At 46.5% G+C, this 26,773-nt stretch overlaps 1 protein-coding gene across 4 annotated transcripts in view; it reads left to right on the forward strand.

The window, feature by feature from the left end:
- Positions 1-26,069, forward strand: part of AURKA (aurora kinase A) — a 59,336-nt gene extending 33,267 nt beyond the window's left edge. For all 4 annotated transcript variants that reach the window (XM_030211522.1, XM_030211521.1, XM_030211523.1 and 1 more), the window contains 5 exons: positions 3,043-3,234; positions 3,648-3,786; positions 4,457-4,605; positions 24,763-24,937; positions 25,283-26,069. In XM_030211522.1, the coding sequence (XP_030067382.1) occupies positions 3,043-3,234; positions 3,648-3,786; positions 4,457-4,605; positions 24,763-24,937; positions 25,283-25,489 (862 nt within the window). In that variant the 3' untranslated portion in view covers positions 25,490-26,069. The remainder of the gene's footprint in view (positions 1-3,042; positions 3,235-3,647; positions 3,787-4,456; positions 4,606-24,762; positions 24,938-25,282) is intronic.
- The last annotated feature ends 704 nt before the right edge of the window (positions 26,070-26,773 follow it).

A 26,773-nucleotide genomic window follows, 5' to 3' on the forward strand; every position in this document is an offset into this window, starting at 1 on the left:
GCCGCAGTCGGACCGGGCATCGACCTCTCAACATCGCCATAGAAGACATCGTTCCTCGGTGTGAGGCAGGTCCTATATCGAAGCACCTTTAACTCAGGTTTTATCCAACACTGAGCAGGAGCTTTCATGGGAGTCAGATGAGGATACCAGGTACTTCTCTTCTGATGAGTCCATTGGGATTCCCTCTGATCCTTCCCCTCAGCTAGAAAGGAGATGGTCTCCACTGGAGAGTCTGTCCTTTTTCCTCTTTTGTCTGGGAAATGGCTACAGCTATTCCCTTCCCTGTGGAGGTTGAGGATGAGCCCAGGACTGAGATGCTCGAGGTCTTGGATTATTCTTCTCCACCTAAAGAGGCTGTGACCGTTCCTCTGCATAAGGTACTAAAGGAAGTCCTTATGCGAAACTGGTCAGCCCTTCTGTCTGGTCTCTTGGTCCCGAAAAAAGCTGAATTCCAGTATCGGATCCAAAGTGAATCTGGGTTGATGAGGTCTGTTACCCCATAATTCCATGGTGGTGGACTCCGCCCTCAAGAGAGCCAGGAGTACTAGAGACTATGCTTCAGCGCCCCCAGGCGCCCAAGCTAGGACTCTTGATTCTTTTGGGAGGAAGACGTATCAGGCCGCTTTGCTCGCTGCCAAGATCCAGTCATACCAGCTCTTCACGAGCGTACGCTTGCGGTACTCAATACGTCAACTTGATACGTCAGCTTAAGTTGATACACTCCCTGCGGAGCTGGCCGAGCTTTTTCGCCAGTTGGTCAGGCAGCAGAAGGCGTGTCGCAAGTTCCTGGCCAGGGGTACTTGACATCCAGGATCGCTGCTCAAGGTTGACCTGGATCATTCTGTCCAGCAGCGGATGTTGGTTGTGCCTTGCCGGGGGGAACAGTCTTTTTGGTGAAAAAGTAGAGTATCTAGTTGATCAAAACAAGAAGCATAATAATGCTATGGATTCTCTCTCCCACCATGCGCTTTCTGCTGCTTCCTCCTGATCTAGTAGGTTTTCTGTCGGGAGGAGGAGTGCCCCCTATACCTATTCTAGGCGTAGGTACACTCCTGCTTTTCGGCAGCCTGTCCAGGCTCAGCCCCAGTACGCTCGTTCTCGTCAACAGCGTACGAGTAAGGCCCATTCTGCTCCCCAGCAAAAGCAAGGGACGGGCTTTTGACTGGCTCCAGTTCAGCATAGCCTCAGTAAAAGTGTCCGTACCGGACGACTTGCCAGTAGGGGGGAGATTGATGTGGGGTTTTTTGGGGGGGGGGGGGGTTTCTTCACCAAAGGTGGCCTCTCATAACTCCTACCGGTGGGTTCTTCAAATAGTCCGGTTGGTTAGGATACACCCTCAATCTGGAATCCATACCTCCAAATTGCCCACCGGGAGCTCATTCTTACCGTTCTCAACACAAGCAGGAGCCCTGACAGCAGGTACTTGCAGAGGAACTCTCCGCCCTTCTAAATGCCAGTGTGGTCGAGCCCGTTCCACCAGGGGAAGAAGGGCTGGGATTCTATTCCAGGTACTTCCTTGTGCAAAAGAAAACAGGGGGATGTGTCCCATTCTAAGGGGCCTGAACAAATTTTTAGTTTGAGGAAAGTTCAGGGTGGTTTCTCTGGGCACCCTTCTTCCCATGATTCAAAAGAACGATTGGCTATGCTCTCTGGACTTAAAGGATGCTTACACACATGTCCCGATACTTCCAGCTCACAGGAAGTATCTGCGATTTTAGGCTGAGAACTCGGCACTTTCAGTACTGCCCTTTGGTCTGGCATCTGCGCCCAGGGTGTTCACAAAGTGCCTGGCAGTAGTTGCAGCGTCGCTATGCAGACTGGGAGTGCATGTGTTCCCTTATCTCGATGATTGGCTGGTGAAGAGCGGTGCTCAGCAGTCCATACGAATGACTATTCAGGTGCTAGATCTTCTGGTGTTCGTGATAAATTATTCCAAGTCCCATCTCACCCCAGTTCAGAAATTGGAATTCATTGGAGCTCTGAACACAGACAGCTTGTACTTATCTTCCCAAGGCAAGGATGGACAACCTCCTGTCCCTAGTGTCCTTTAGTACGAGCGTGTTGTGTGGATACAGTGCGCTGTTTTAAATGTAAAGCTCGTGATACCTTTTTTTTCATGGTGTTTGGAAGTGTCCCTGTATGCATACGTTCTGGGTATTTGTAACATCTAGTGGGACATCTACTTAGGTAGTCGGTCGAGGGGATTATATTTTTAACAAAAGCTTGTTCTTTGGAGCTCAGAATAAAGGCAAATGTAGCTTTTTGGGAAAGTCCCATATGGTGGGGAATAAATTTATCTTCAATCATTGGCTGTTTGAAATCGCTTCCCACATTTTGGTATTGGCGAAATAAAATTCACACCTGATGTGGGAGTCTTATGGAGCTAAGACACCACCACCACCACACAAGACAAAAGCAGCTTTTATCCATCTGGGAACTGTACTTGTACTCAATTTCCGCTAGAGCTAGAAGTCTAGTTTTGAATGTGATGCAGGCTGGGGGTGGGGGGGGGAGGACAATGCGTGGTGCAGGGGTTCATTGGTGTTTGTTGCCTTCAGAGTCGTTGGAGCCAAGGCTCCGAGCTCTTATTTCTCTCTCTGCCTTTTAGGTGGTTTTCTTCCAGGAAGGGGGAGGGAGGGAGAATACTTCAGGAGAGGGGGGACGTTTGGGCGGGATGGGGTTTTTCTTTAGCACTTTTAGTAACATGTATTATTGAGACGTTTTGAATTTGTGTTAGTCAGTAAACAGATTTTATAATTTTTATTTCATGCTGTTTACACAATAAAACAAATTTGAATCAGGAAGATGGTTAAAAAAAAATTATAAAAATAGATATGAATCAAAAATTGATTATACTATTATAAATGCTACAATGGGTATTTGGGGAAAAGTCTTTAGATTCTTCTAGTAATCTATCCAGTTGTAACTCTACTGCATGATTTGAAAGCATTAGACAGTTAATATTTGTAAATTAGTCAAAGGGGTGTCATTTTTTATTTTTTTTTCCCCTCTTCCCCCCCCCCCCCCCCTTCAATCTCCTAGAAAGCAGTGGTCGTTAGAAGACTTTGACATTGGACGTCCCTTGGGAAAAGGGAAGTTTGGGAATGTGTACCTGGCCCGTGAACGGCAAAGCAAGTTTATCCTGGCACTGAAGGTGCTATTTAAATCGCAGCTTGAAAAAGCAGGAGTGGAACATCAGCTGCGGAGGGAAGTGGAAATTCAGTCACATCTTAGGTAAATTTGTCCTGTTTTCTGTACAATGTGCAAACCTCTGTTTCATATGAGCTTGTGGTTAATGACCTTAGCATCACACAGTTTAAAGAAACTACCGCTCTGGCTGTACTAATTTCATCACTTTTTCAACATCTGTTTATGATCCTTAAACTAAGAAGGAACAAAAGACCATTTTTTGTGGGATACCTTGCATCTCTTCAGCTTTCAGCCCTTCATAGAAACAGGACAGCAGATAAGAGCCAAATGGCCCATCCATTGCAACCACTATATCATAACCTGCAGCAAATCTGGCTGGGGCTGTAGCTGCATCTTTTTGCCACCTGAGTGAAACCCTCAAATTTTGTTTTTCAGCATTTAAAAATTGCACAGAGCTGTAATGTTAAGTATCCTTGTATACTTCTTTCTTTCTACAGGCATCCTAACATCCTGAGGCTGTATGGTTATTTCCATGATGCTACAAGAGTCTACTTAATATTAGAAAATGCTCCACGGGGAGAGCTTTACCGAGAACTTCAAAAACATTCCAAGTTTGATGAGCAAAGATCAGCTACAGTATGCTTTTTTTGTGTGTTTGTGTTTTCCCTGCCCCCACCCCTCCTTCAGACATTTCAGGAGCAGGTAAAAGAGCCTTGCAGATGGTATTAATGACAAGCTTTTAGCTTTTTTTTTTTTCCCTCCTGGGTAAAGTTGGAAAATGCTTGTCTGCTAGTCTAGTCAAGATATGTTGGTTTTGTGTTACCCTGCCGGCAGGCAACACACAAGCACACTTGCAGTGACAGTGCTGCCATAAGGAGTCATATAGTCTATGGCACCTGCCAGTATTCTGTCTCCAGCAGATGGTGTCTTGGATTATTGATTAGTGAGTTGGTTATATAGCAGCTGGCTGTTTAAAAAAACTAGAACAAATACTTACAAAATGAAATGCCCAAATTCAGCCCACACACTCCAAGATTATGTCCCTTTTATCATCCCAATTGGTGGTTTCTATAACTGTCCTTTTTATTTTAATCTTTTTGTTGTTTTAAGAATCCCTTTACCATTGGTACTGGTACCTCTCCGCTGTACTTGAAGGATGACTTAACACCATTAAGTATTTACCCAATAAAATTTGAAATGGGATAAGGAGGTCAGAGGGTTACTGACTTCTAGTGCTTTTGTTCTAAACTGGTGCAGGCTGTATTGTTTCTGGGAAAAGAAACAGGAGTTTGTTCTTCTCTTACAGTACATTACACAACTGGCAGATGCACTCTCCTACTGTCACTTAAAGAAAGTGATTCACAGAGACATAAAGCCAGAAAACCTGTTGCTAGGCTCAAATGGAGAACTGAAGATTGCAGACTTCGGCTGGTCAGTTCATGCCCCGTCTTCCCGGTAAGACCTTCCTGTTTGGCTGTTGAAATTGATTGATATGCAGTTGGCACTGCACTGTGCCCAAGTCTTATCGACGTAACATTCCCTTGCAGTTGCACAAAATTTCTATAGTACTGACTAAAGGCCATTATGCATGTAACTACTAATTAGTGGTATTAAATTACATGTGCAACTGACATCAATAACTTGTGTGCACAGTTTTACTTAGCATACAAAGTTGTGCATTCAAGTTTCTAGATAAACTTTTTAATATGGTTTCTTAATTTGACATTGAGATAATTAAGGAATTGTGACTGGTAAAGTTTTTCCCATTTAAAATGCATGATTAGACAGCAGTAGAACAGATAACTTTTACCCTTTTTTTTTTCCTATCTAAAAGACCTTAGTTTAATTTAACTGACGGCAGTGAAGTAAATATTCTCCGAGGACAAGCAGGCTGCTTGTTCTCACTGATGGGTGACGTCCACGGCAGCCCCTCCAATCGGAATCTTCACTAGCAAAGTCCTTTGCTAGCCCTCGCGCGCACCGCGCATGCGCGGCCGTCTTCCCGCCCAAAACCGGCTCGAGCCGGCCAGTCTTCTTTTGTCCGCACTCGGTACGGTCGTATTTTTCGCCGTGTCGAGCCCCGGAGAGTCGACCTCGCGCGTCCATATTGTTGAACGTGTTTTTTCTTCGGAAAAGCTTTTCTTCTACTCGGGAAGTGCTCCGGAACCCCTCCACCGGGTTCCGTTTCAATCCTCCCCGTATTTCCAGCTTTTGGCCCCGATAAGTTTTCTTTCGTCGTCGGGGTAGGCCTCTTTTCGGCCTCGGTCGAGATTTTCTCCCTCTAAAGTTTTTGGTGCTCTTTTTCCGTCATTTCGGACTTTGATTTCGCCGGCGTGATTTTTCCGCCCATGACATCGAAGCCTTCCAGCGGCTTCAAGAAGTGCACCCAGTGCGCCCGGGTTATCTCGCTCACTGATCGACACTCGTCGTGTCTTCAGTGTCTGGGGGCCGAGCACCGCCCTCAGAACTGTAGTCTGTGTTCCCTGCTTCAAAGGCGGACTCAGGTAGCGAGACTAGCCCAGTGGAACGTTTTGTTCTCGGGCTCTTCGTCGGCATCGGCACCGGGATCTTCGAGTGCATCGACGTCGTCAGCGTCCAGACCATCTTCCTCGGCCGCCCGTGCATCGAGGCATCGGGCCTCTGCATCGGCGCCGAGACATCGGATAGCTGCATCGACGCCGGTGGTACCAGGACCTCGTCTGCTGATGTCGTCGGACGGTGGTGCATCGTCAGGAGTGCAGGTGAGGGCTGTCCATTCCCCTGCTGGTGGCGGTGAGCCTTCGGGTGGGTCTCCTCCCACCCTGAGGGCTCCTGCGGTACAGCCCCCCCGAGACCGACCTTCTTCGGCCTCGGCCCCGAGGAAGCGACGGATGGATTCTACGTCCTCCTCGTCGGTGCCGGGGAGCTCCGGTGACATGCTTCGGAAGAAGTCGAAGAAGCATCGACACCGGTCTCCTCCCCGCGTCGGCACCGAGAGCTCTGGGTCGCCGAGGGATTCGGCACCCAGCAGGCATCGGCACCGAGAGGACCGCTCACCCTCTGTCCAAGAGGTGTCGATGCGCTCCACTCTGGACAGCCCGGAACAGCCTCCTCGCCCGGAACAGGTCCTGACGTCGACGCCTGCATCGACCTCACAGCCTTTCTCTGCAGCCGCTCTAAACGAGAGCCTCCGGGCCGTTCTCCCAGAGATTCTGGGAGAGCTGTTGCGCCCTACCCCTCCGGTACCGGCGGTGCTTGCGCCTCCGGTACCGTCGAGCGTGCGCCGGCTGGCCCATCGCCCAGGTTGAGGTCCCCGACGTCGGTACCGCGTGCGGTGCCGGCAGCGGCCACCTCCCAGGAAGGCTCCCCGACTACGTCGGCGGAGGGAGCTTCGCCGATGCGGGCGAGGGAGTCTACCTCTCGACGCCCCCATCGTGGACGTGGCTCCACTGAGTCGAGCAGGGCGAGGTTGCAGACACAGGTTCGTGAACTTGTGTCTGACACCGAGGGTGAGGCCTCGTGGGAGGAAGAGGAAGATCCTAGATATTTCTCTGACGAGGAGTCTGAGGGTCTTCCTTCTGATCCCACTCCCTCTCCTGAAAGACAGCTTTCTCCTCCCGAGAGTCTGTCTTTTTCTTCCTTTGTCCGGGAGATGTCTACGGCCATCCCCTTCCCGGTGGTTGTGGAGGACGAGCCCAGGGCTGAAATGTTTGAGCTCCTGGACTATCCTTCTCCACCTAAGGAAGCGTCCACCGTTCCCTTGCACCATGTCCTAAAAAAGACATTGCTTGCGAACTGGACGAAACCCTTAACTAATCCCCACATTCCCAAGAAGATCGAGTCCCAGTACCGGATCCATGGGGACCCAGAGCTGATGCGCACTCAGTTGCCTCACGACTCTGGAGTTGTGGATTTGGCCCTAAAGAAGGCTAAGAGTTCTAGGGAACATGCTTCGGCGCCCCCGGGCAAGGACGCTAGAACCTTAGACTCCTTTGGGAGGAAGGCCTACCATTCCTCTATGCTCGTGTCCAAGATCCAGTCTTACCAGCTCTACACGAGCATACACATGCGGAACAATGTGCGGCAGTTGGCGGGCTTGGTTGATGCTCTTCCCCCTGAGCAAGCCAAGCCTTTTCAGGAGGTGGTCAGGCAGCTGAAGGCGTGCAGAAAATTCCTGGCCAGAGGAGTTTATGACACTTTTGATGTTGCGTCCAGGGCCGCTGCTCAAGGTGTGGTGATGCGCAGGCTCTCATGGCTGCGTGCCGCCGACCTGGAAAATAGAATCCAGCAGCGGATTGCGGACTCGCCTTGCCGTGCGGACAACATTTTTGGCGAAAAAGTCGAACAGGTGGTAGAGTCTCTCCACCAGCGGGACACCGCATTCGACAAATTCGCCCGCCGGCAGCCTTCAGCTTCTACCTCTACAGGTAGACGATTTTTCGGGGGAAGGAAGACTGTTCCCTACTCTTCTGGCAAGCGTAGGTACAATCCTCCTTCCCGACAGCCTGCGGCCCAGGCTAAGGCCCAGCGTGCTCGCTCTCAGCAGCGTGCGACTCAGCAAGGCCCCGCGGCTCCCCAGCAAAAGCAAGGGGCGAGCTTTTGACTGGCTCCAGCAGAGCATAGCCGACATCCAAGTGTCCGTGCCGGGCGACCTGCCAGTCGGAGGGAGGTTGAAAGCTTTTCACCAAAGGTGGCCTCTCATAACCTCCGATCAGTGGGTTCTGCAAATAGTCCGGCAGGGGTACACCCTCAATTTGACCTCAAAACCTCCAAATTGTCCACCGGGAGCTCAGTCTTACAGCTTCCAACACAAGAGGGTACTTGCAGAGGAACTCTCCGCCCTTCTCAGCGCCAATGCGGTCGAGCCCGTGCCATCCGGGCAAGAAGGGTGGGATTCTATTCCAGGTACTTCCTTGTGGAAAAGAAAACAGGGGGGATGCGTCCCATCCTAGACCTAAGGGCCCTGAACAAATATCTCGTAAAAGAAAAGTTCAGGATGCTTTCCCTGGGCACCCTTCTCCCCATGATTCAGCAAAACGATTGGCTATGCTCTCTGGACTTGAAGGATGCCTACACACATATCCCGATACTGCCAGCTCACAGACAGTATCTGCGATTTCAGTTGGGCACACGCCACTTCCAGTACTGTGTGCTACCCTTTGGGCTCGCCTCTGCGCCCAGGGTGTTCACAAAGTGCCTAGCTGTGGTAGCAGCGGCACTTCGCAGGCTGGGAGTACACGTGTTCCCATATCTCGACGATTGGCTGGTAAAGAGCACGTCCGAGGCAGGAGCCCTGCAGTCCATGCAGATGACTATTCGCCTTCTGGAGCTACTGGGGTTTGTGATAAATTACCCAAAGTCCCATCTTCTTCCAGTGCAGAACCTCGAATTCATAGGAGCTCTGCTGGATTCTCGGACGGCTCGCGCCTATCTCCCAGAGACGAGAGCCAACAACTTGCTGTCCCTCGTCTCCCGGGTGCGAGCGTCCCAGCAGATCACAGCTCGGCAGATGTTGAGATTGCTGGGCCACATGGCCTCCACAGTTCATGTGACTCCCATGGCCCGCCTTCACATGAGATCTGCTCAATGGACCCTAGCCTCCCAGTGGTATCAGGCCGCTGGGGGTCTAGAGGACGTGATCCACCTGTCCACGAGTTTTCTCGAATCCCTGTATTGGTGGACGATTTGGACCAATTTGACTCTGGGACGTCCCTTCCAAATTCCTCAGCCACAAAAAGTGCTGACCACGGATGCGTCTCTCCTGGGATGGGGAGCTCATGTCGATGGGCTCCACACTCAAGGAAGCTGGTCCCTCCAGGAACGCGATCTACAGATCAATCTTCTGGAGTTACGAGCGATCTGGAACGCTCTGAAGGCTTTTCAGAGATCGGCTGTCCCACCAAATTATTCAAATTCAGACAGACAACCAGGTTGCCATGTATTATGTAAACAAGCAGGGGGGCACCGGATCTCGCCCCCTGTGTCAGGAAGCCGTCAGCATGTGGACCTGGGCTCGCCGGAACGGCATGGTGCTCCAAGCCACATATCTGGCAGGCGTAAACAACAGTCTGGCCGACAGGTTGAGCAGGATTATGCAACCTCACGAGTGGTCGCTCAACTCCCGAGTGGTGCGCCAGATCTTCCAAGCGTGGGGCACCCCCTTGGTGGATCTCTTCGCATCTCGAGCAAACCACAAAGTCCCTCAGTTCTGTTCCAGGCTTCAGGCCACCGGCAGACTGGCATCGGATGCCTTCCTCCTCGATTGGGGGGAGGGCCTGCTGTATGCTTATCCTCCCATTCCTCTGGTGGGGAAGACTTTGTTGAAACTCAAGCAAGACCGAGGCACCATGATCCTGATTGCTCCTTTTTGGCCGCGTCAGATCTGGTTCCCTCTTCTTCTGGAGTTATCCTCCGAAGAACCATGGAGATTGGAGTGTTTTCCGACCCTCATCACGCAGGACGAAGGGGCTCTTCTGCATCCCAACCTCCGGTCCCTGGCTCTCACGGCCTGGATGTTGAGGGCGTAGACTTTGCCTCTTTGGGTCTGCCAGAGGGTGTCTCCCGCATCTTGCTTGCTTCCAGGAAAGACTCCACTAAGAGAAGTTACTTCTTTCATTGGAGGAGGTTTGCCGTCTGGTGTGACAGCAAGGCCCTAGATCCTCGCTCTTGTCCTACACAGACCCTGCTTGAATACCTTCTGCACTTGTCTGAGTCTGGTCTCAAGACCAACTCTGTAAGAGTTCACCTTAGTGCAATCAGTGCATACCATTACCATGTGGAAGGTAAGCCGATCTCAGGACAGCCTTTAGTTGTTCGCTTTATGAGAGGTTTGCTTTTGTCAAAGCCCCCTGTCAAGCCTCCTACAGTGTCATGGGATCTCAATGTCGTTCTCACCCAGCTGATGAAACCTCCTTTTGAGCCACTGAATTCCTGCCATCTGAAGTACTTGACCTGGAAGGTCATTTTCTTGGTGGCAGTTACTTCAGCTCGTAGAGTCAGTGAGCTTCAGGCCCTGGTAGCCCAGGCCCCTTACACCAAATTTCATCACAACAGAGTAGTCCTCCGTACTCACCCTAAGTTTCTGCCAAAGGTCGTGTCGGAGTTCCATCTGAACCAGTCAATTGTCTTGCCAACATTCTTTCCCCATCCTCATTCCTGCCCTGCTGAACGTCAGCTGCACACTTTGGACTGCAAGAGAGCATTGGCCTTCTACTTGGAGCGGACACAGCCCCACAGACAGTCCGCCCAATTGTTTGTTTCTTTTGACCCCAATAGGAGGGGAGTGGCTGTAGGGAAACGCACCATATCCAATTGGCTAGCAGATTGCATTTCCTTCACTTACGCCCAGGCGGGGCTGGCTCTTGAGGGTCATGTCACGGCTCATAATGTTAGAGCCATGGCTGCGTCGGTAGCCCACTTGAAGTCAGCCTCCATTGAAGAAATTTGCAAAGCTGCGACGTGGGCTTCTGTCCACACATTCACATCCCATTACTGCCTGCAGCAGGATACCCGACGCGACAGTCGGTTCGGGCAGTCAGTTCTTCAGAACCTGTTTGGGCTTTAGGATCCAACTCCACCCCCCGAGGGCCCTGTTGGTTCTGTTCCAGGCTGCACTCTCAGTTAGTTGGTAAATTTTTTAGGTCAATCTCAGTTATGTCCTCGCCGTTGCGAGGCCCAATTGACCTTGGTTGTTGTTTTGAGTGAGCCTGGGGGCTAGGGATACCCCATCAGTGAGAACAAGCAGCCTGCTTGTCCTCGGAGAAAGCGAATGCTACATACCTGTAGAAGGTATTCTCCGAGGACAGCAGGCTGATTGTTCTCACAAACCCGCCCGCCTCCCCTTTGGAGTTGTGTCTTCCCTTCAGAGTTTTGTCTTGCTACATACTGGACTGGCCGGCTCGAGCCGGTTTCGGGCGGGAAGACGGCCGCGCATGCGCGGTGCGCGCGGGCGCGCGAGGGCTAGCAAAGGACTTTGCTAGTGAAGATTCCGATTGGAGGGGCTGCCGTGGACGTCACCCATCAGTGAGAACAATCAGCCTGCTGTCCTCGGAGAATACCTTCTACAGGTATGTAGCATTCGCTTTGTAGTCTACCTTGTCTCCTTTTTGCGTGAGGAAGTAGGTACATAATAGTGAATACTATATGCATAATATACCGGTTTCCACCCTATATAACAGCAGAGGATGGTAAATTGAATGGACAACTGACCTTTCAGCCCTTTTTTTTTTTTTTTTTTTTTTTAATTCCTACTTGCAATACTCAAGTGGGCCCAAAATTCAGCCCGTGGTGGACGGTGTTTAAGGCGCTTTCTGCAGCTGGCAGAATTCTGATGTGGATATTTAATGCCAGGTCTTCTCCAGGTACCACCATCAAACAGCCTAGTCTTGCTTGGTTGTTAAGACAGCCGTTTTGCTGTCCTAACTTTTATCTAGGCTTGGCAGATTTGAATAACTGCTCACAGAGTAAATCCTGACTACATTTCTGTGCTACCTGGATAATGATGAAAATCTGGGGAGATCACTGTTGCACTCGTGTTATGCTGAAAATCCAGGGATTGCTCAGTTGTCACAACTTAATGGGGTAGAAGATTCTCCTACCCAGTTAAATCATTCTAACACTGGGCCCAATATCTTCAACACAAAACAGCTTTGATTCCTGTTTTATTCTTTAATTTACGGATTTCGTATCGAATACATGTGTATCTAACGCCAACATAATAACCGGGGGCATAAATATACACCTAGAAGACCCTAATGCAACCAATGCACGTGAATGCAGGGACTTCCTCCAGCTATGGGACCTTCACTGGCCCAGCATGCAAGCCACCCACAACAAAGGACACACAATTGATCTCATCGCACACAAATTATCCTCAGACTTAAATATCACAATATCAGACACACAGTGGACAGAGATACCATGGTCAGATCACTACAAACTGAACTTTAACTTACAATGGCAGAAAAAAGGTACACAACCCAAACAAGAACCCACAACCTACATGACGAGAGGCCAAATTGACCCTACAACATTCTGACAAGAGATCTACAATGATGAATGGACAGCACAAACAGACTCTAAAACACTTCCTACAAAACTGGGATGACAGATGTAAGAACACACTAGACAAAATTGCACCATTACAACAAAAGACTACACGAAGAAAAAAAACTACCTTGGTTCAATGAAGAATTGAAAATACTAAAAACACAGGTCAGAAGACTTGAACGAACGTGGAAGAAAAGGAAAGACGAATAGACACTCAATGAATGGAAACAACAGCAAAGAAAATACAAATACACAATAAGGCAAACCAAAAGAGCATACTATAGAACCAAAATAGGACCGGACTACAAAGACGCACACAAACTATACCAACTCGTAAATAAACTAATAGACACTACACCAATTATAACAACCAGTACAGACATCCCAACGGCAGATGACCTTGCTAAGTACTTCAACGAGAAAATCATAAAATTACGGTCCACGTTACCACTTAACACCACTGGCCACGAAAAATTTATGGACTGTATGGATCCAACCCCCGGTGAATACCCAGCGGATCAAATTTGGAACAGCTTCGATCTATTAACCGAAAACACCATTTCTCAAGCAATCAACAAATTTTCTAAAACCCACTCCAAATTGGACACGTCCCAGCTATCTAGTAAGGTCCGCCCCCAAACGCTTTATAACAGCAATCACGACACACCTGAATTACATGCTACAACATGGACTCTTCCCCAAAGACAAAGGAAACCTATTACTCACACCGATACCCAAAGACCTAAAGGAAAAAACTAAACGACACGGCAAATTATCGACTAGTGGCATCCATCCCCCTGATTGTCAAAATAATGGAAAGTATGGTAACACAACAACTCACCAACTACTTAAACAAATTCACAATACTACATGAATCACAGTCAGGATTCAGATCCAACCATAGTACTGAAACAGTGATAACCACCCTCATAGCCAAATTCAAATAACTAATAGCAACCGGACACAGTGTGTTGCTCCTTCAATTCGACATGTCCAGCGCGTTTGACATGGTCAGCCACCAAATACTCTCGAACATCCTAGACTACTTCGGGATTGGAGGAAACGTACTATAGTGGTTCTAAGGATTCCTAGAAGCTAGAACCTACCAAGTGATCTCAAAATCAAAAACCTCAACACCAGGGACACCAGAATGTGGAGTTTCACAAGGATCACCGTTGTCACCAACCTTATTCAACCTAATGATGACACCTCTAGCTAAATCGCTATCCAACCAAGGTCTCAACCCGTACATTTATGCAGATGATGTCACGATATACATCCCGTTCAAGCATGACCTAACCGAAATTACAAAAGAAATCCAACACAGCCTCCAAATAATGAATTCATGGGTGGATGCATTCCAATTGAAACTAAACGCAGAAAAGACACAATGTCTCATCTTAACTTCACAATACAACTCAAATAAAATTAATACAATAAACACTCCAGCCTATACTCTCCCGGTCTCTGATAGTTTGAAAATTTTGGGAGTTTGACCGAAATCTCACACTAGACCATGCAAAAAATACAACAAAGAAAATGTTCTACGCAATGTGGAAACTTAAAAGAATCAAACCTTACTTCCCAAGGGAAACATTCCGCACTGTAATGCAATTTACGCAGGTTGCAAAGAATAAGTCATTAAGAAGCTTCAAGCAGCCCAAAACACAGCAGCCAGACTCGTATTTGGGAAAGCAAAATACGAAAGCGCCAAACCCTTAAGAAAAACTACACTGGCTTCCATTAAAAGAACGAATTGCATTCAAAGTTTGCACGATGGTCCACAAAATTATACAAGGGGAAGCTCCGGCCTACATGACAGACCTAATAGACCTACCTGCTAGGAACGCAAAAAAATCAGCACGCACATTCCTCAACCTCCATTACCCCAACTGCAAAGGAGTAAAATACAAGTCCACATACGCAACCAGTTTTTCCTACATTTGCACGCAACTATGGAACGCACTTCCGAAGACCATAAAAACAACACAAGATTTAACTATCTTCCGGAGAATATTGAAAACTGACTTATTCAAGAAGGCATACCACAAACAACCGTCCTAATTACTAAACAATAAGACTGAAGAATAAAACTGGATCGACCTTAATCACATGATCGAATAACTTCACTGCCAAACACTATCACTTTTACTCTAATGTCAATACCTGAGCAACACCCTAATGTTGACACCTATGCAAGATCACAATGTATTCTTATACCATGTATGTACGCACTGAATGTAAAACCATGTTCAACTCTGTAGACCGGAAAAGGGCAATCGCCACTACGGCAAATGTAAGCCACATTGAGCCTACAAATAGGTGGGAAAATGTGGGATACAAATGCTACAAATAAATTAATTGTGGTTTTTTTGCCAACTACACAACTTGTTTTCTTTCACAGTAATGTGGACAACCTAGAGCCACTACTCAGGACATGGTACTTCCACTGAGCTGCAGTATAATTGGGATAGTTTTTTGGACAAGTTGGCTAACCCATATTTCACATCCAAGATGGTTGACCCAGTTGTCCATGTGCCCATAGGGATAGTCTGTTCAATCATAGTCCATAGGTAAATGTTAGGCTTTCAATAGGGATATAGTGCATCAAGACTAACTTTCAGTGTGAAATTCCCGGGTTCATTGATATGATGCTCCCTTGGACAACACACGGCTAGCTCTTTAAACTCTCTATTTTCCTTTCTATCTTTTTAGGCTTTCCTCAGCTTACACTGTTGTGAACCAGTGGGTATTATCCATGCCCACCAGCAGGTGGAGATAAAGAACTGAATTCAACCATCAAGTTATAATCTGTGGTGCTCTCTGGAACAATCCCTAGTATTTTTCTCTACTGTCCCTGGCCTAGCTCCCTGCTTTGCTGTCCACAATGTGGTTGAGCCTAACAGCCTCTCCTAGGTCAGTCTCGGGACCGTACCTGGTTGGGCTTGGTGCTTGGCTCCGCAGCCCTCAATTGTATTCCTTAGTGTCTCTGGGTGAAACTTTAGCTTGGGTCCTGAGAGATCTCACCATGGGCTTCCTCTGCAGCTGCCAGGTTCTAAGCAGCGTAGGACTGAGGGAAAAGTGCCTGAGGCGCCAATTCCCTCAGAGTTTGCAGGGGAGGACTCTGAGGTCTTCTCGGACTCGGCCCACAGGAGACCAGAGTCTGACACCCTCTCTATGCTGCATACTTCAGCTGCAGACTCTGAGGGGGATTCGCTGCTGAAGGGGCTCTTTGGGCCCCTAAGCATTTTCCTCTGCACAGGGCTTATCTGCATAATGTTGGCAGTAGGAAAAATCTAGATGGTCCCCTTAGAGGTGCCGGGACTGGGTCACCTTTGAACTTTCTGTGAAGTTGTTGGGTTTTTTTTTTGTTTTTTAAGCCTGTAAAATATATTGGCTATTTTCCTGTTTTATGTCTGAAGTGTATTTCTCCTATACCGCCAGCAGATGGTGCATGTTTATGGTTAAAGCTGTTACACAGAGGACTGACTTTTTTTTATTTGGCACACACATAATAGAAAGTGCCTGTAGTGATGTTACCAGTTTCTATTTGAAATTTGACTGTTTGGGCTCTGATTGGCCTGGAGTTTTGAAATTACCCAGCAGCTGTTGCTGGCAGTTGCTTCAGTCTTGGCCTGGAAGAAAAGGGTGACAGATCTCTTTGCTAAGGCTCTGTGAGCAATAATATGTCCTGATCTTCCCAGGTACTGGACAGTATATATAGATGTTTAGTTAGTTTTCTAATTGATCTATTTTTCAGTTACTTGTTACCATTTGCTATTTGCACATTTTTTTTGTTCCACTGTTCAATACTTCTGTGAGAATAAACACACGTTCGTTCAGCCTGACTGGACTGATAAAGAATTCTGGTGGTTTGTGTGTTGGGTCTGTGAGTGCTTTTCTGGGAACTAAGGGACCACTGGGAGTATGGCCTCTAGTAACCTAGAAATCACTGGGGATAATTAGGGAGCAGGAGACTCACCCAGAGGCGGTTGTTCTTGTCGGTGGATGGAGGATGCTAGTGTAGAGCACAAGCAGCAGGTGCAGGCAGACCTGAGTTGTGCTGGGGATATGAGTGGCTGCGGGGTAACCCCAGGCGTGTGGCTTGGCGTTTTGACACCTTGGCTCCGGAAGATATTGCTCTTTTTCTAAGGTGGATGCTGCTGCTGCTGCTGCTACTACTACTACTTAACATTTCTAGAGCGCTACTAGGGTTACGCAGTGCTGTACAAATTAAAGAAGGACGGTCCCTGCTCAAAGGAGCTTACAATCTAAAGAACGAAATGTCAAGTTGGGGCAGGCCAAGACTGAAGCAACTGCCAGCAACAGCTGTTGGGTAATTTCAAAACTCCAGGTCAAGTTGGGGCAACTGCTGTGCCGGTCCAGGGGGGGACTGGCTCTGATGGTGCTCTATGAAACAAGGTGGAGCAGCAGCTCTGCCTGGCCTTTTTTTTTTTTTTTTTTTTTTCCTGTGGGGACATCCAGTATTCAGGCGGTTATGTGGCAAGGGCCATGGAGTCTGGCTGCTGTCAGTTGGACACCTGTGGTTGTGGCTTTGCCACAGGGTGGAGTATTCAGCTTTCTAAAAGCTGAGTCGGCTGCACTTTAGGGGGATGGTTGCTCTTTTGGAAGAGGATCTGTAGAAGGATATGGGGGAGGCACAGCCTCTCAACTCCCTGAGCTACTGCAGAAGACCTTCAGCATTACTCTTTCTGGGGGGGGGGGGGGGGGGTTAGCTAAAGGATTAGCGTGGTTTCAGCTCACCCACCACTCTGTTCTTCAGTCAGGGTTCCTTTTGAGGGGCCAAAAGAGCCAGTCCCATTGGTGCCCTGAACAGAGCTACGGTCCCCTGTTCTGCCCAATGAGTGCACTGAGCCCCTCATTGGTGCCTGTGGGTGGCAGGCTGTCCCTCTCCTTTGAGACGAGTAGGACCATATCACCTCGGATCAGTGGGGGTATTTCTCTGATGTTAGCCAGTCTGGTATCCTTGTGGTTCAGCTCTTGAAGCAACAGTGTCATCACTCGCGCCTCAGGGACAGTACGTCATCTCAAAGGTGGCTCCTTGGTCCCATCTTGGACCTCCAAGAGTCGACGCCTCAGGGCCCAACACTTTAGATGGAGACTCACTTAGTTATAGCCTTGTTGCTTCCAGGGGAGTTCATGTCTTCCCTGGACCTTACAGAGGCTTATCTCAATATCCTTATTGTGGATCATCCTAGGAGATATCTGCACTTCTCTGTTGGGCAAGCATTTTCAGTTTTGTGCCTGGCTATGGTGCCCTGCCTTTTTTCTAAGATGATGGTGGTGACAGTGCATCTTTGATGCCAGTGGGTTCAGGTTCACCTGTACCTGGATGACTGACTGACTGGAGCGGACTTGGTGGCAGCAGCAGAGGCCAAAACGATTTAAGGGGATGGAACTCATGAGAAAAGGCTTAAGTGGTTATGACTTGGCATAGAAAAGACAGCTGGGGGGGGGGATATAATGGAGCTCTACAAAATACTGAGTAGTGTAGAACAGATAAACACAAATCCTTTCAAAAATTAAAAAAGCTAGGGGGACATAAGTTACATGGTACTAATTTTAAAATGAACGAGGGGAGGTTTATTTTGCTCAACGAATAGATTGGCATCCATTACCAGAAGATGTGGTATCGGCGGTTAACGTATCTGGACTAAAGGGTTGGACAAGTTCTGGAGGAAAAGTCCGTAGTCAAGTTATTGCGATGGACATGAGGGAAGCCACTACTTGCCCCGGGATTGGTAGCATGAATGTTGCTACTCTTTGAGATTTGTAGCATGGAATATTGCTACTGTTTGGGTTTCTACCAAGTACTTGTCACCTGGATTGGCCACTGTTAGAAGCAGGATACTGGGCTAGATGGACCATTGGTCTGTCCCAGTATGGCTATTATGTTCTTATTTCCTTGGAAGGGTCAGGTGGGCCTCTAAGGCAGCTTTTTGAGCGTGCTACATTGGTATGGGTAATATGGCGCCTCGCATACTGAAGGTCCACTTGACCAGGGCTTAGGCAGTCTCATGAGCGGAGGCCTGGACTGTTTTGCTTGAGGAGATCTGCCGGGCAGCAACATGTTTGTGCCATTCCTTCACTATGCACTACTGATTTGATGATTTGGATGCTCTGGCCAGAGTCCATTTAGATTCTGGCAGAGCGATCATGGGGGGGGGGGGGGCTCGTCTTCCACTGCTCCCCATTAGGTCTGCTTCAGTACGTTCTGCTGGTTCAGAAAAATGTAAGCAGACGCTGAGAGAGGACAAATTGTCTTACCTGATGATTTTCTTTTCCTTAGCATCACTTCTGAAATCCCAGCCTGGGGTTCTGGGTATGCTACTACTACTACTATTTAGCATTTCTATAGCTCCGTTTCTTTCTTTCTTATTGGAAGTAGTTGAAGAGTAAGATCTTGTTCTAATTAACAACCATAGGGGGTTTCTATAATATGGCTATTCCCAGGGTAGCGAGTAACAGTTTGGTATTTTTGCCCACTTGCTTAGCGTTGCAGTGGTTGATGGGGCTGGATGCGTTAACAGAAGGACCTTCTGCTTGGGCAGATGCATACTGGTGAATAGTGGAATTCTTCGAGGGTCGGTGCAGGAGACATTACTGAAGGAGTGGAAGGAAAAGTTTGCCTTTTTGTGGATGACATGAAGATAGCCAATAGAGTAGATAATCTGAAGGAACTAGAAGCCATGAGAAGGGATCTCTAAACGTTGGAAAAATGGTCAAGGGTCTGGCAGTTAAAAAAAAATGTAATGCCAAAAAGTGCAGAGTAATACACTTGGGATGCAGAAATCCAAATGAGAGATTCCCCTCTTATCTGGATTCTCCCGAGATTGGTAAGCTAGGCTCAGGAGAGGGACCTTGGGGTGATGGTGTCTGAGGATCTGAAGGTGACAAAACAGTGCGATATGGCCATAACGATGCTAGGCTGCATAGAGAGGAGTATAACCAGTAGAAGAAAGGAAGTGTTTGTGCCTCACTTGGAGTATTGTGTTTTTTTGGAGGCCGCATCTTACTAAGGATGTAAAGACTTGGAAGTGGTTCAAAGAAAAGTGACAGTAATGGTATGGTATTTGCATTGCTAGATGTATGTAGAGTCTGGCCTGAATATGTATACCCTGGAGGAAAGGAGAAACGGGAGTGATATGATACAGACATTCGAATATTTTAAAATACTAATCCGCAAACAAACTTTTTCCAGAGACTGGAAGGTGCTAGAACTAGAGGACATGAATTGAGGTTGAAAGGGGGCAGACTGAAGAATGTCAAGTACTTTTTTTTTTTTTTTCTCACTGAGAGGATGGTCCATACCTGGAATGCCCTCTCGCGGGAAGTGGTGGAGATCAAAACAGTAATGGAATTCAAAAATGTGTGGGATAAAGACAAAGGAATCTTGTTTTAGAAGGAATGGAACCAAAAAAGCTTAGCAGAGATTAGGATGCAAAGCTAGTAAATGGCAAACTTCTTTTTTTTTTTTTTTTTTTTTTTTTTTAAATGGTCAGTGCTCTGATCGTGGCTGGACATGTTCAGCCTCATAAATTGGAGAACAAGGACAGTGCTGGGCAGACTTCTATAGTCCATGTTCTGAAAATGGCAAGTGCAAATCAAGACCATGGTATGAAGGTATCGCATACCATATATGTAATGAATTTATCTTGTTGGACAGACTGGATGGACTGTACAGGTCTTTGCCGACATCTACTATGTCTCTATATTGAAGAGAGCACCATAGATTACAACTGGTGATGTCACTGGTTCAATTCAGTTTTCTCTACTGCCGTGGTGCTGGTTCAGAACAGAGACATGGACTAAAAAGGAAGTTAATCAAGTAAGAATTTCTTATTCTGTTCGTCCATTGACCGATTTGTTAAGCCATTCATAAGAATTCAAGGCAGATTAAAAAAAAAAAAAAAAAGTCAACATTAGCTGAGAAAATAATAACTTGTATAATTACAGTTCTAAAATATTTAATTTTAATTGTATATAAGATTTAAAAAGTGAAAATGGGTATGTCTTCAAAGCCTGATATATTTAAAATATAAGATGGAAGGAGTGATATTTAAAGAAATATCATTCTGTTCTTCGGCACCTTGATAAAAAAAAAAATGTTTTTTATTTTTAACAAATTTTCAGTAGTTGCATAACCCAGTTTTAGTATCATAGTTGACCACGAGTTAGTGTTTAACTGAAAAAAAAAAAAAAACACTGGAGAAATGAAAATGCTCCATATAAAGTCTTGGGGGCTGATGCTCAAAAGTACTGCCATCTTTAAGACTGTTAACACCAAGTGTGCGTGGCATGTGAAAAAATTATCGCAAACCACATTTTAAATGTCATGTATCCCTGTTACTATGTTTAGAAAAAAGTTTCTCACACCCTTAGCATGGGAAACTTTTTTTTTTTTTTTTTTTTTTCCCCTCCCCAGGTCCGGGGCAGCATTAGAGTCGCTAGAGATGAGAGCAGCACCCCTTCTTTCCCTCGAACCTTACAGGCCCTGTCCTGAACTCCCCAAATATTAAAAAAAAAAAATACTTGGTGGTCCCCCTCTCAAACACAAAAACAATAGTGATCCATTGGCCCTGCCTAATTCAAAATTTGCCCTAGTGGTCTAGCAGGATTTCCCCCTCCTGGGCACCATTGTGACAAAACGCCTAGCCACCCGCCTGGGGCCAACCCTGCAGCTGCTGCTTGTAAGCACAAGTGTTGCATTTAGATGTGCCCATTTTAGACCAGCCATCATCTTGTGTAAAGGTGCAAACCTACATTTTAAGCATACCAATACTGATTTATGCATGTTGTCACTATACTAGTGTAAGTGCTGCCCGTGTTAACTTGGATGCCTAAATGGAGGTGCCCGGTTAATAAAACTGCCTGCTTTGTGCATAATTATAGCATGTCATGTCAAATGAACTTAAGACTTAGCTTTCTGGCTTTAACTCAGTAGTTCAGCACATGCTGGATCTAAATGGAGCAGCATGGCTGTATACAACACATTAAACCTGAACTGTACGTCACTTTAATCAAGCAAGGCTTATGCTGGTTTACGTGCAAAATCCAGAGCTTGAAGCTTCTTAAAGTGTTGGTGTAAATGTGTGTGTGTCAAATGGAGACTTAGACCACAGCTGAGTTCAGTGTTCTCTAAGCCGTGCAGCTCCTCAGTATTTGCTATCTCCAGTAGGTAGATAGTCATAGCTGGCAGCTCCAAGTTCTGACTGGTGTGTTCCTGATATAGTTTTGACAAGTGCCGTTGTATAAGTCTCTGGGGAGGCCTCATTTGGAGTACTGCGTGCAGTTCTGGAGACCGCACCTACGGAAAGATGTAAACAGGATGGAGTCGGTCCAGAGGGCGGCTATGAAATTAGTAAGCGGTCTTGAATGCAAAAATTATAGGGACAGGCTTATGAACCTCAACATGTATACGCTGGAAGAGGAGGGAGAGAGGAGACATCATAGAAACATTTAAATATCTCAAGGGCGTTTATGTACAGGAAGAGAGCCTTTTTCAAATGGAGAGCTCTGGAATGAGGGGGCATACGACAAAGTTAAGAGGGAATAGGCTTAGGAGTAACCTAAGGAAGTATTATTTCACAGAAAGGGTGGTGGAGGCGTGGAATAGCCTCCCGGTGAAAGTAGTGGTGTCGAGGACTGTTCCGGAATTTAAAAAGGCGTGGGATCGCTTAGGAACAGGAAGAATTAGGGGTTACAGAGGATGGGCAGACTGGGATGGGTCATATGGCCTTTATCTGCAGTCATGTTTATAGCTGTGTTGGCATCTCTGGGGTCCATATCTGGAGGCCTCTAGTTCTCTACTCCTGAGACCCACAAATCCCCTCCCCCCTCTCTACCACACAGCACCCTTGAAAACAAAGATAAGCTGCTGTCATCTCGTTCCTCAATGGGATCTTTTCATAGTATGACCTCTACCTAAACTTCTGACAGCCAGGCCTGTTTAGGAAAGCTGCTAGACTGTGTTTTTCCTTTCACTCCAACAAGAAGTTGACCTCCGAGCCAGGGAAGTCTTCCTTTGCTTACTGCCTGGTGCACTGAGGGGAGGCAGTCCCACTCCTCGTCCCTCCCGATGGGAAGGCATCTTCAAGGGTTTCTGAGGGATTGGGCCAAGATCCTGACAGACCAGTTAGTCTTCGATATTATCGAAGGTTACAAATTAGTTCTCAGGCCTGGTCACTTCTTAGTCTCTCTACCAAAAGAGCACCAAATGAACAGATGCAGGCCACCATAAACAACTTGCTGGCATTGGACACCCTTGTTTCAGTTCCTGTGGGGATAAGGGAGATATTCCATTTAGAAGGCTCCTTTCAACAATGTTTGATCTCGAGGGTCGAAATCCCTGTTTATGCTTGTCCCCGCTTTTGCATGGATACCTTGCACATTGTAATAACCTCAGTTCAGGTGGAGGAATATCTGACCAGCCTGTATTTGAAGGAAGCCTATTTATATATTCCCAATGTTGGCATCCATCAGTGGTTTCTAAGGTTCACAGTCCTGGGCCACTACTTTTCAGTTCAAGCCCATGCCTTTCGCCTGCTGATAGCACTGAGTACCTTTTCCAAGGTAATGGTGGTGGTTGTGGCTTATCTGAGTTGGCAGGATGGAGTTTACTCTTTTACCTCAACTGGGTAATTCAAGTCTCATGTTTTTCTGACAGTAAAGCCACAACTTTGAAGGTTATAAGCTTTCTTCAGTCGTTTGATTGGGTGATCCAAAAAGAACAGTTTTATCCCTTTGCAGTTGCTGGAGTATCTTGGGGTCCTTTCCAACACAAAAGTGTCTGATCTTCGTTACAGAATCCAGGCATATGAAGCTCCTGCAGCAAATTTGATGACTCCTGCATTAAAACAAGCCCAGGGCATGGGACTATGTCCAGGTGTTGGTCAAAAGACAGCAATGATTTTGGTGAAGGCTCGCATGTGTCCTCCAACTATCTGTTCTGAGTTGGAGGCATTTCAAATGATCATGGATGCTGAGGCCCTCCGTTTCTGGACTTGACCACCAGATGAATACTAAGGTGTCCAGATTTTGCAGCTGACGCAGGGACCATAATTCTCTGGAGTTCAATGCATTTATACTGCACTTTGTTGCTCATCCACTGCATTGGGCCTTTCCACCAGGTCGCTTTCTCTGAAAAATTGCTTGGCATTCCAGTCGGGTCATGCTGGTAGCTCCAGTCTGGCCCAGGAGCCACTGGTTCATGAACTTGGTTAGTTTTCTCAATGGATAACTGCTGTAACTTTCCCCAGAGTTGTTGGTGTGGCAAGGTCTGGTCTTGATGGAGGATCTTTCTCACTTTGGTCTTGGCCATTGAGGGACATGCTTAAGGAGAAGAGGATATTTGGAATTGGTCACTACTGCTGCCTTGCCTCGGGCGAGGAAGCATTCTATGTCTGCTTATGCCAGGCTCTGGAGAATGTTTTGAAACTTAGGTTTAGGGATCTCGTTTTTTTTTTTTTTTGCATTAGTTTCCTCCAATCCTAGCTTTTCTCCAGTCAAGCTTGGAAAAAGGGCCTAGTGCTGGGCTCTTCGAAGGCTCAGATGGCATCTACAGCATTCTTCCTTGGTGACACATCCGGACGTTCGGCTCTTGAAGGGACTGGATCAGCTACAGCCTCCAGTCTGACCTGCTTATCCATAATGGTGTCTTAATCTGGTCCTTCGCATTTTACAGAACTTGCCATTCTTTAAAGGTTTGAATGCTTCCTGAAAGATCTTTCATTGAAGGCAGTGGGCTGAGACCTACAGAACTGTGACTTTGCCAAACGTTATTGGGTGGATGTCGCAGCCTGCTTAGAAACAGTGCTGCAGATGCCAATGTCAGGTACTTGCCCTCCTTTAGAGATTTGTTTTTGGATATCCCATAAGCTCTGGAATAGTTGGAAGTGGTGCTATGCAAGAAGACATTTTTTTTTCCCCAAATCTTCTTTTGATTAGCCCTTTAATACTGTTAGGGGCTGCCCGTTGGTTCAGTGGTTCTGCTCAGTTCTGGCTGATGGTGGCAGTGTTCCTTTCTCTTTGGGAGTTTGAGCAAAGTCTGGGGTAGGCTTGTTCTTTTTATTCTGAAAACAAGGTTGGCTAGAGAAACACTGTTAAAGCACAAGATCCAATACCACAGTCATGCCAGAGCACAGCCTATGGAAACAAGCTTTTATTAATATACTTAGAATTAGAATCCAATGTTAATCCAAATAAGTACCTATATACAATATGTAAGCCACATTGAGCCTGCCATGAGTGGGAAAGTGCGGGGTAAAAATGTAACTAAAATAAAAATAAATTCAAGGTGGTGGTTGCATGTTTACCCTTCTTTACACATCTTGTCTGTGAAAATAACTGATCAGCTGCAGTGCCTCTCAGGGCTTAGAGAACACTGAACTGAGCTGTGATCTATTCTATATCTCTATCTGCTGGTCGATGAGCCCAAGTCCTGAAATACTGTGAAGGGCTCAAGTAAATGGATGTTCGTTCTAATGTTAATCTGACTGCAAGCCTGATTATATTTTCTCACCTTTTGCTGTCCACCCCCTCTCAAAAAAAAAACCAAAAACACAGGCGAACTACTCTTTGTGGAACATTAGATTATTTGCCCCCTGAGATGATTGAAGGCCGGATGCATGATGAGAAAGTTGACCTGTGGAGCCTTGGCGTGTTGTGCTATGAGTTTTTGGTGGGAAAGCCTCCGTTTGAAGCGGATACACACCAGGAAACGTATCGACGAATTTCCAAGGTAACATGACTAATCATACCACAGCCTCCATAACCTCTTTTGGAGGGAGTTGGATAGTAGCTACTTGAATGGGGTTGCTGCTGCCACCACCTGCCTGCCTTTTTCCTATTGCACAGCCATTGGCTTAATTACTCCTATATATGAATTGCACAATTCAGAGGGAAAGGAGAGGATATGGTGAAGAAAAGCAGATGCTACATGCATGATATTAAAGAGCTTAGTTTCAATAACTGAGAACCTGCAATAAGGTTGCCCTGGTATAGATACATAGCAGAATATACAAGCTCCTGCAAGAGTTTCTAGAATGTGTTCAACTTTATTTATTTTTATTTATTTATTTTATAGGTTGACTTCAAGTTTCCTCCTTTTGTATCAGAAGGAGCAAGAGACCTGATAACACAACTTCTGAAACACAATCCTTCCCACAGGCTTCCGCTGAAGGATGTTCTTACCCACCCGTGGATTGTTGCAAATTCTTCCAAATCTTCCAGCTGCACAGAAAGGAGTTCAACCAGTAGCAATACAGCAGCACAGCTAGCAGGAAGCACTTAAAGACTCCATCTTTGCTCTGCTTGGATACAAGGCTTGGTGCTCTGCTAGCCAGAAGGAGCATTGAAAAATGTATTTATCCTATGCTTCTTATTTTTGGCTCTTAACTGTCTGCAAGCATAAATTCACTAGTGCTGCAAATGCACAGTGAAGGGCCCCAAAACTATCAATTGCTCACTTTTCTGTAGACATGTGTATGAGAAGGTGTTCTAATGTGAGCTAAACTATTTTGGATAAAAACTCCAAGTTCTAGGTTTTTTTTTTTTTTTTTTTTCCCCTCACTTTCAAGTTGCTGTCAAAACCCTATAAAACATAACTACTCAAATTTTAGGTTATTTAAATTATAAAGCAAGAACAGGATCTCTTATTTCTAAGACCGTGTATGTGTTAGGCACTTTGGTCAGTGAAATAACAAACTTGATTGATAGAAATCACTTGTTTCTTATGCTGCTAAGCCTGTTTTGAATGGACAGTGCTCTGAAGTTTCATGTGACTTTAACTATGTAAATACTTTAATTATGTTCATTGTCTCATTTTCAGTGTTTGCTTCTGAATGGTGAAAATTTTAGAGAAATAAACACATTTGTCTTCCTATAGGCATGGTCCTATTTTTTTTTTTTTTCTAGGTTGAACTACTTGCCTTCAGTCTGCTATGACTCCTTAAGAAGCTTGTGCTGAGAGAAACATTCCAGCCCAGTACTACATAAAGATATAGCTTCATAACTGCTAGTGTGTGGACTTGTGTAGCCTAGTGGAGGGAGTAACCTTCGCTCAGTGCAGCAGGCTTTGGTCCTGGTGAACTGGGTTAGATTCCTACTGCAACTCCTTGTGACTCTGGGCACAACCCTCCTTGCCCCAGGTACAAAATAAGTACCTGTACATATTTAAACCGCGCCGATTGCAGCCACAGAAAGGTGGTATATCAAGTCCCGTCCCCCTATTCCTTAGTGTGTGTGTTCTGTTACTAGCATTCATAGAAGGTCACGAAAATCTTTTCTTCCAGAGGACAGGTAGTGAAACAGGTGGGAAATCAGGAGACGAAAGGCAAATTTTGGTTCCAAACAAGGCAACTTTATTGCTAGCAAGTGAACAGCACCGAGTAGCCTCGGGACACTGTGTGTCATAAATCATCTGACGCTTACATTTATACTTCCCTACTGGGCCTGCGCATTTGGCCCCTTACACGTCATACCTGTCATGCGCAGTCATGCGCAGTAAACATTTGTAGTTCTTACAGTACAAAATTGTAGTCCCAGTACGTACACACGTCATAACACTGAAATGATA

Source organism: Microcaecilia unicolor, chromosome 8 (genome assembly GCF_901765095.1).
Source record: "Microcaecilia unicolor chromosome 8, aMicUni1.1, whole genome shotgun sequence".
Lineage (NCBI taxonomy): Eukaryota > Metazoa > Chordata > Amphibia > Gymnophiona > Siphonopidae > Microcaecilia > Microcaecilia unicolor.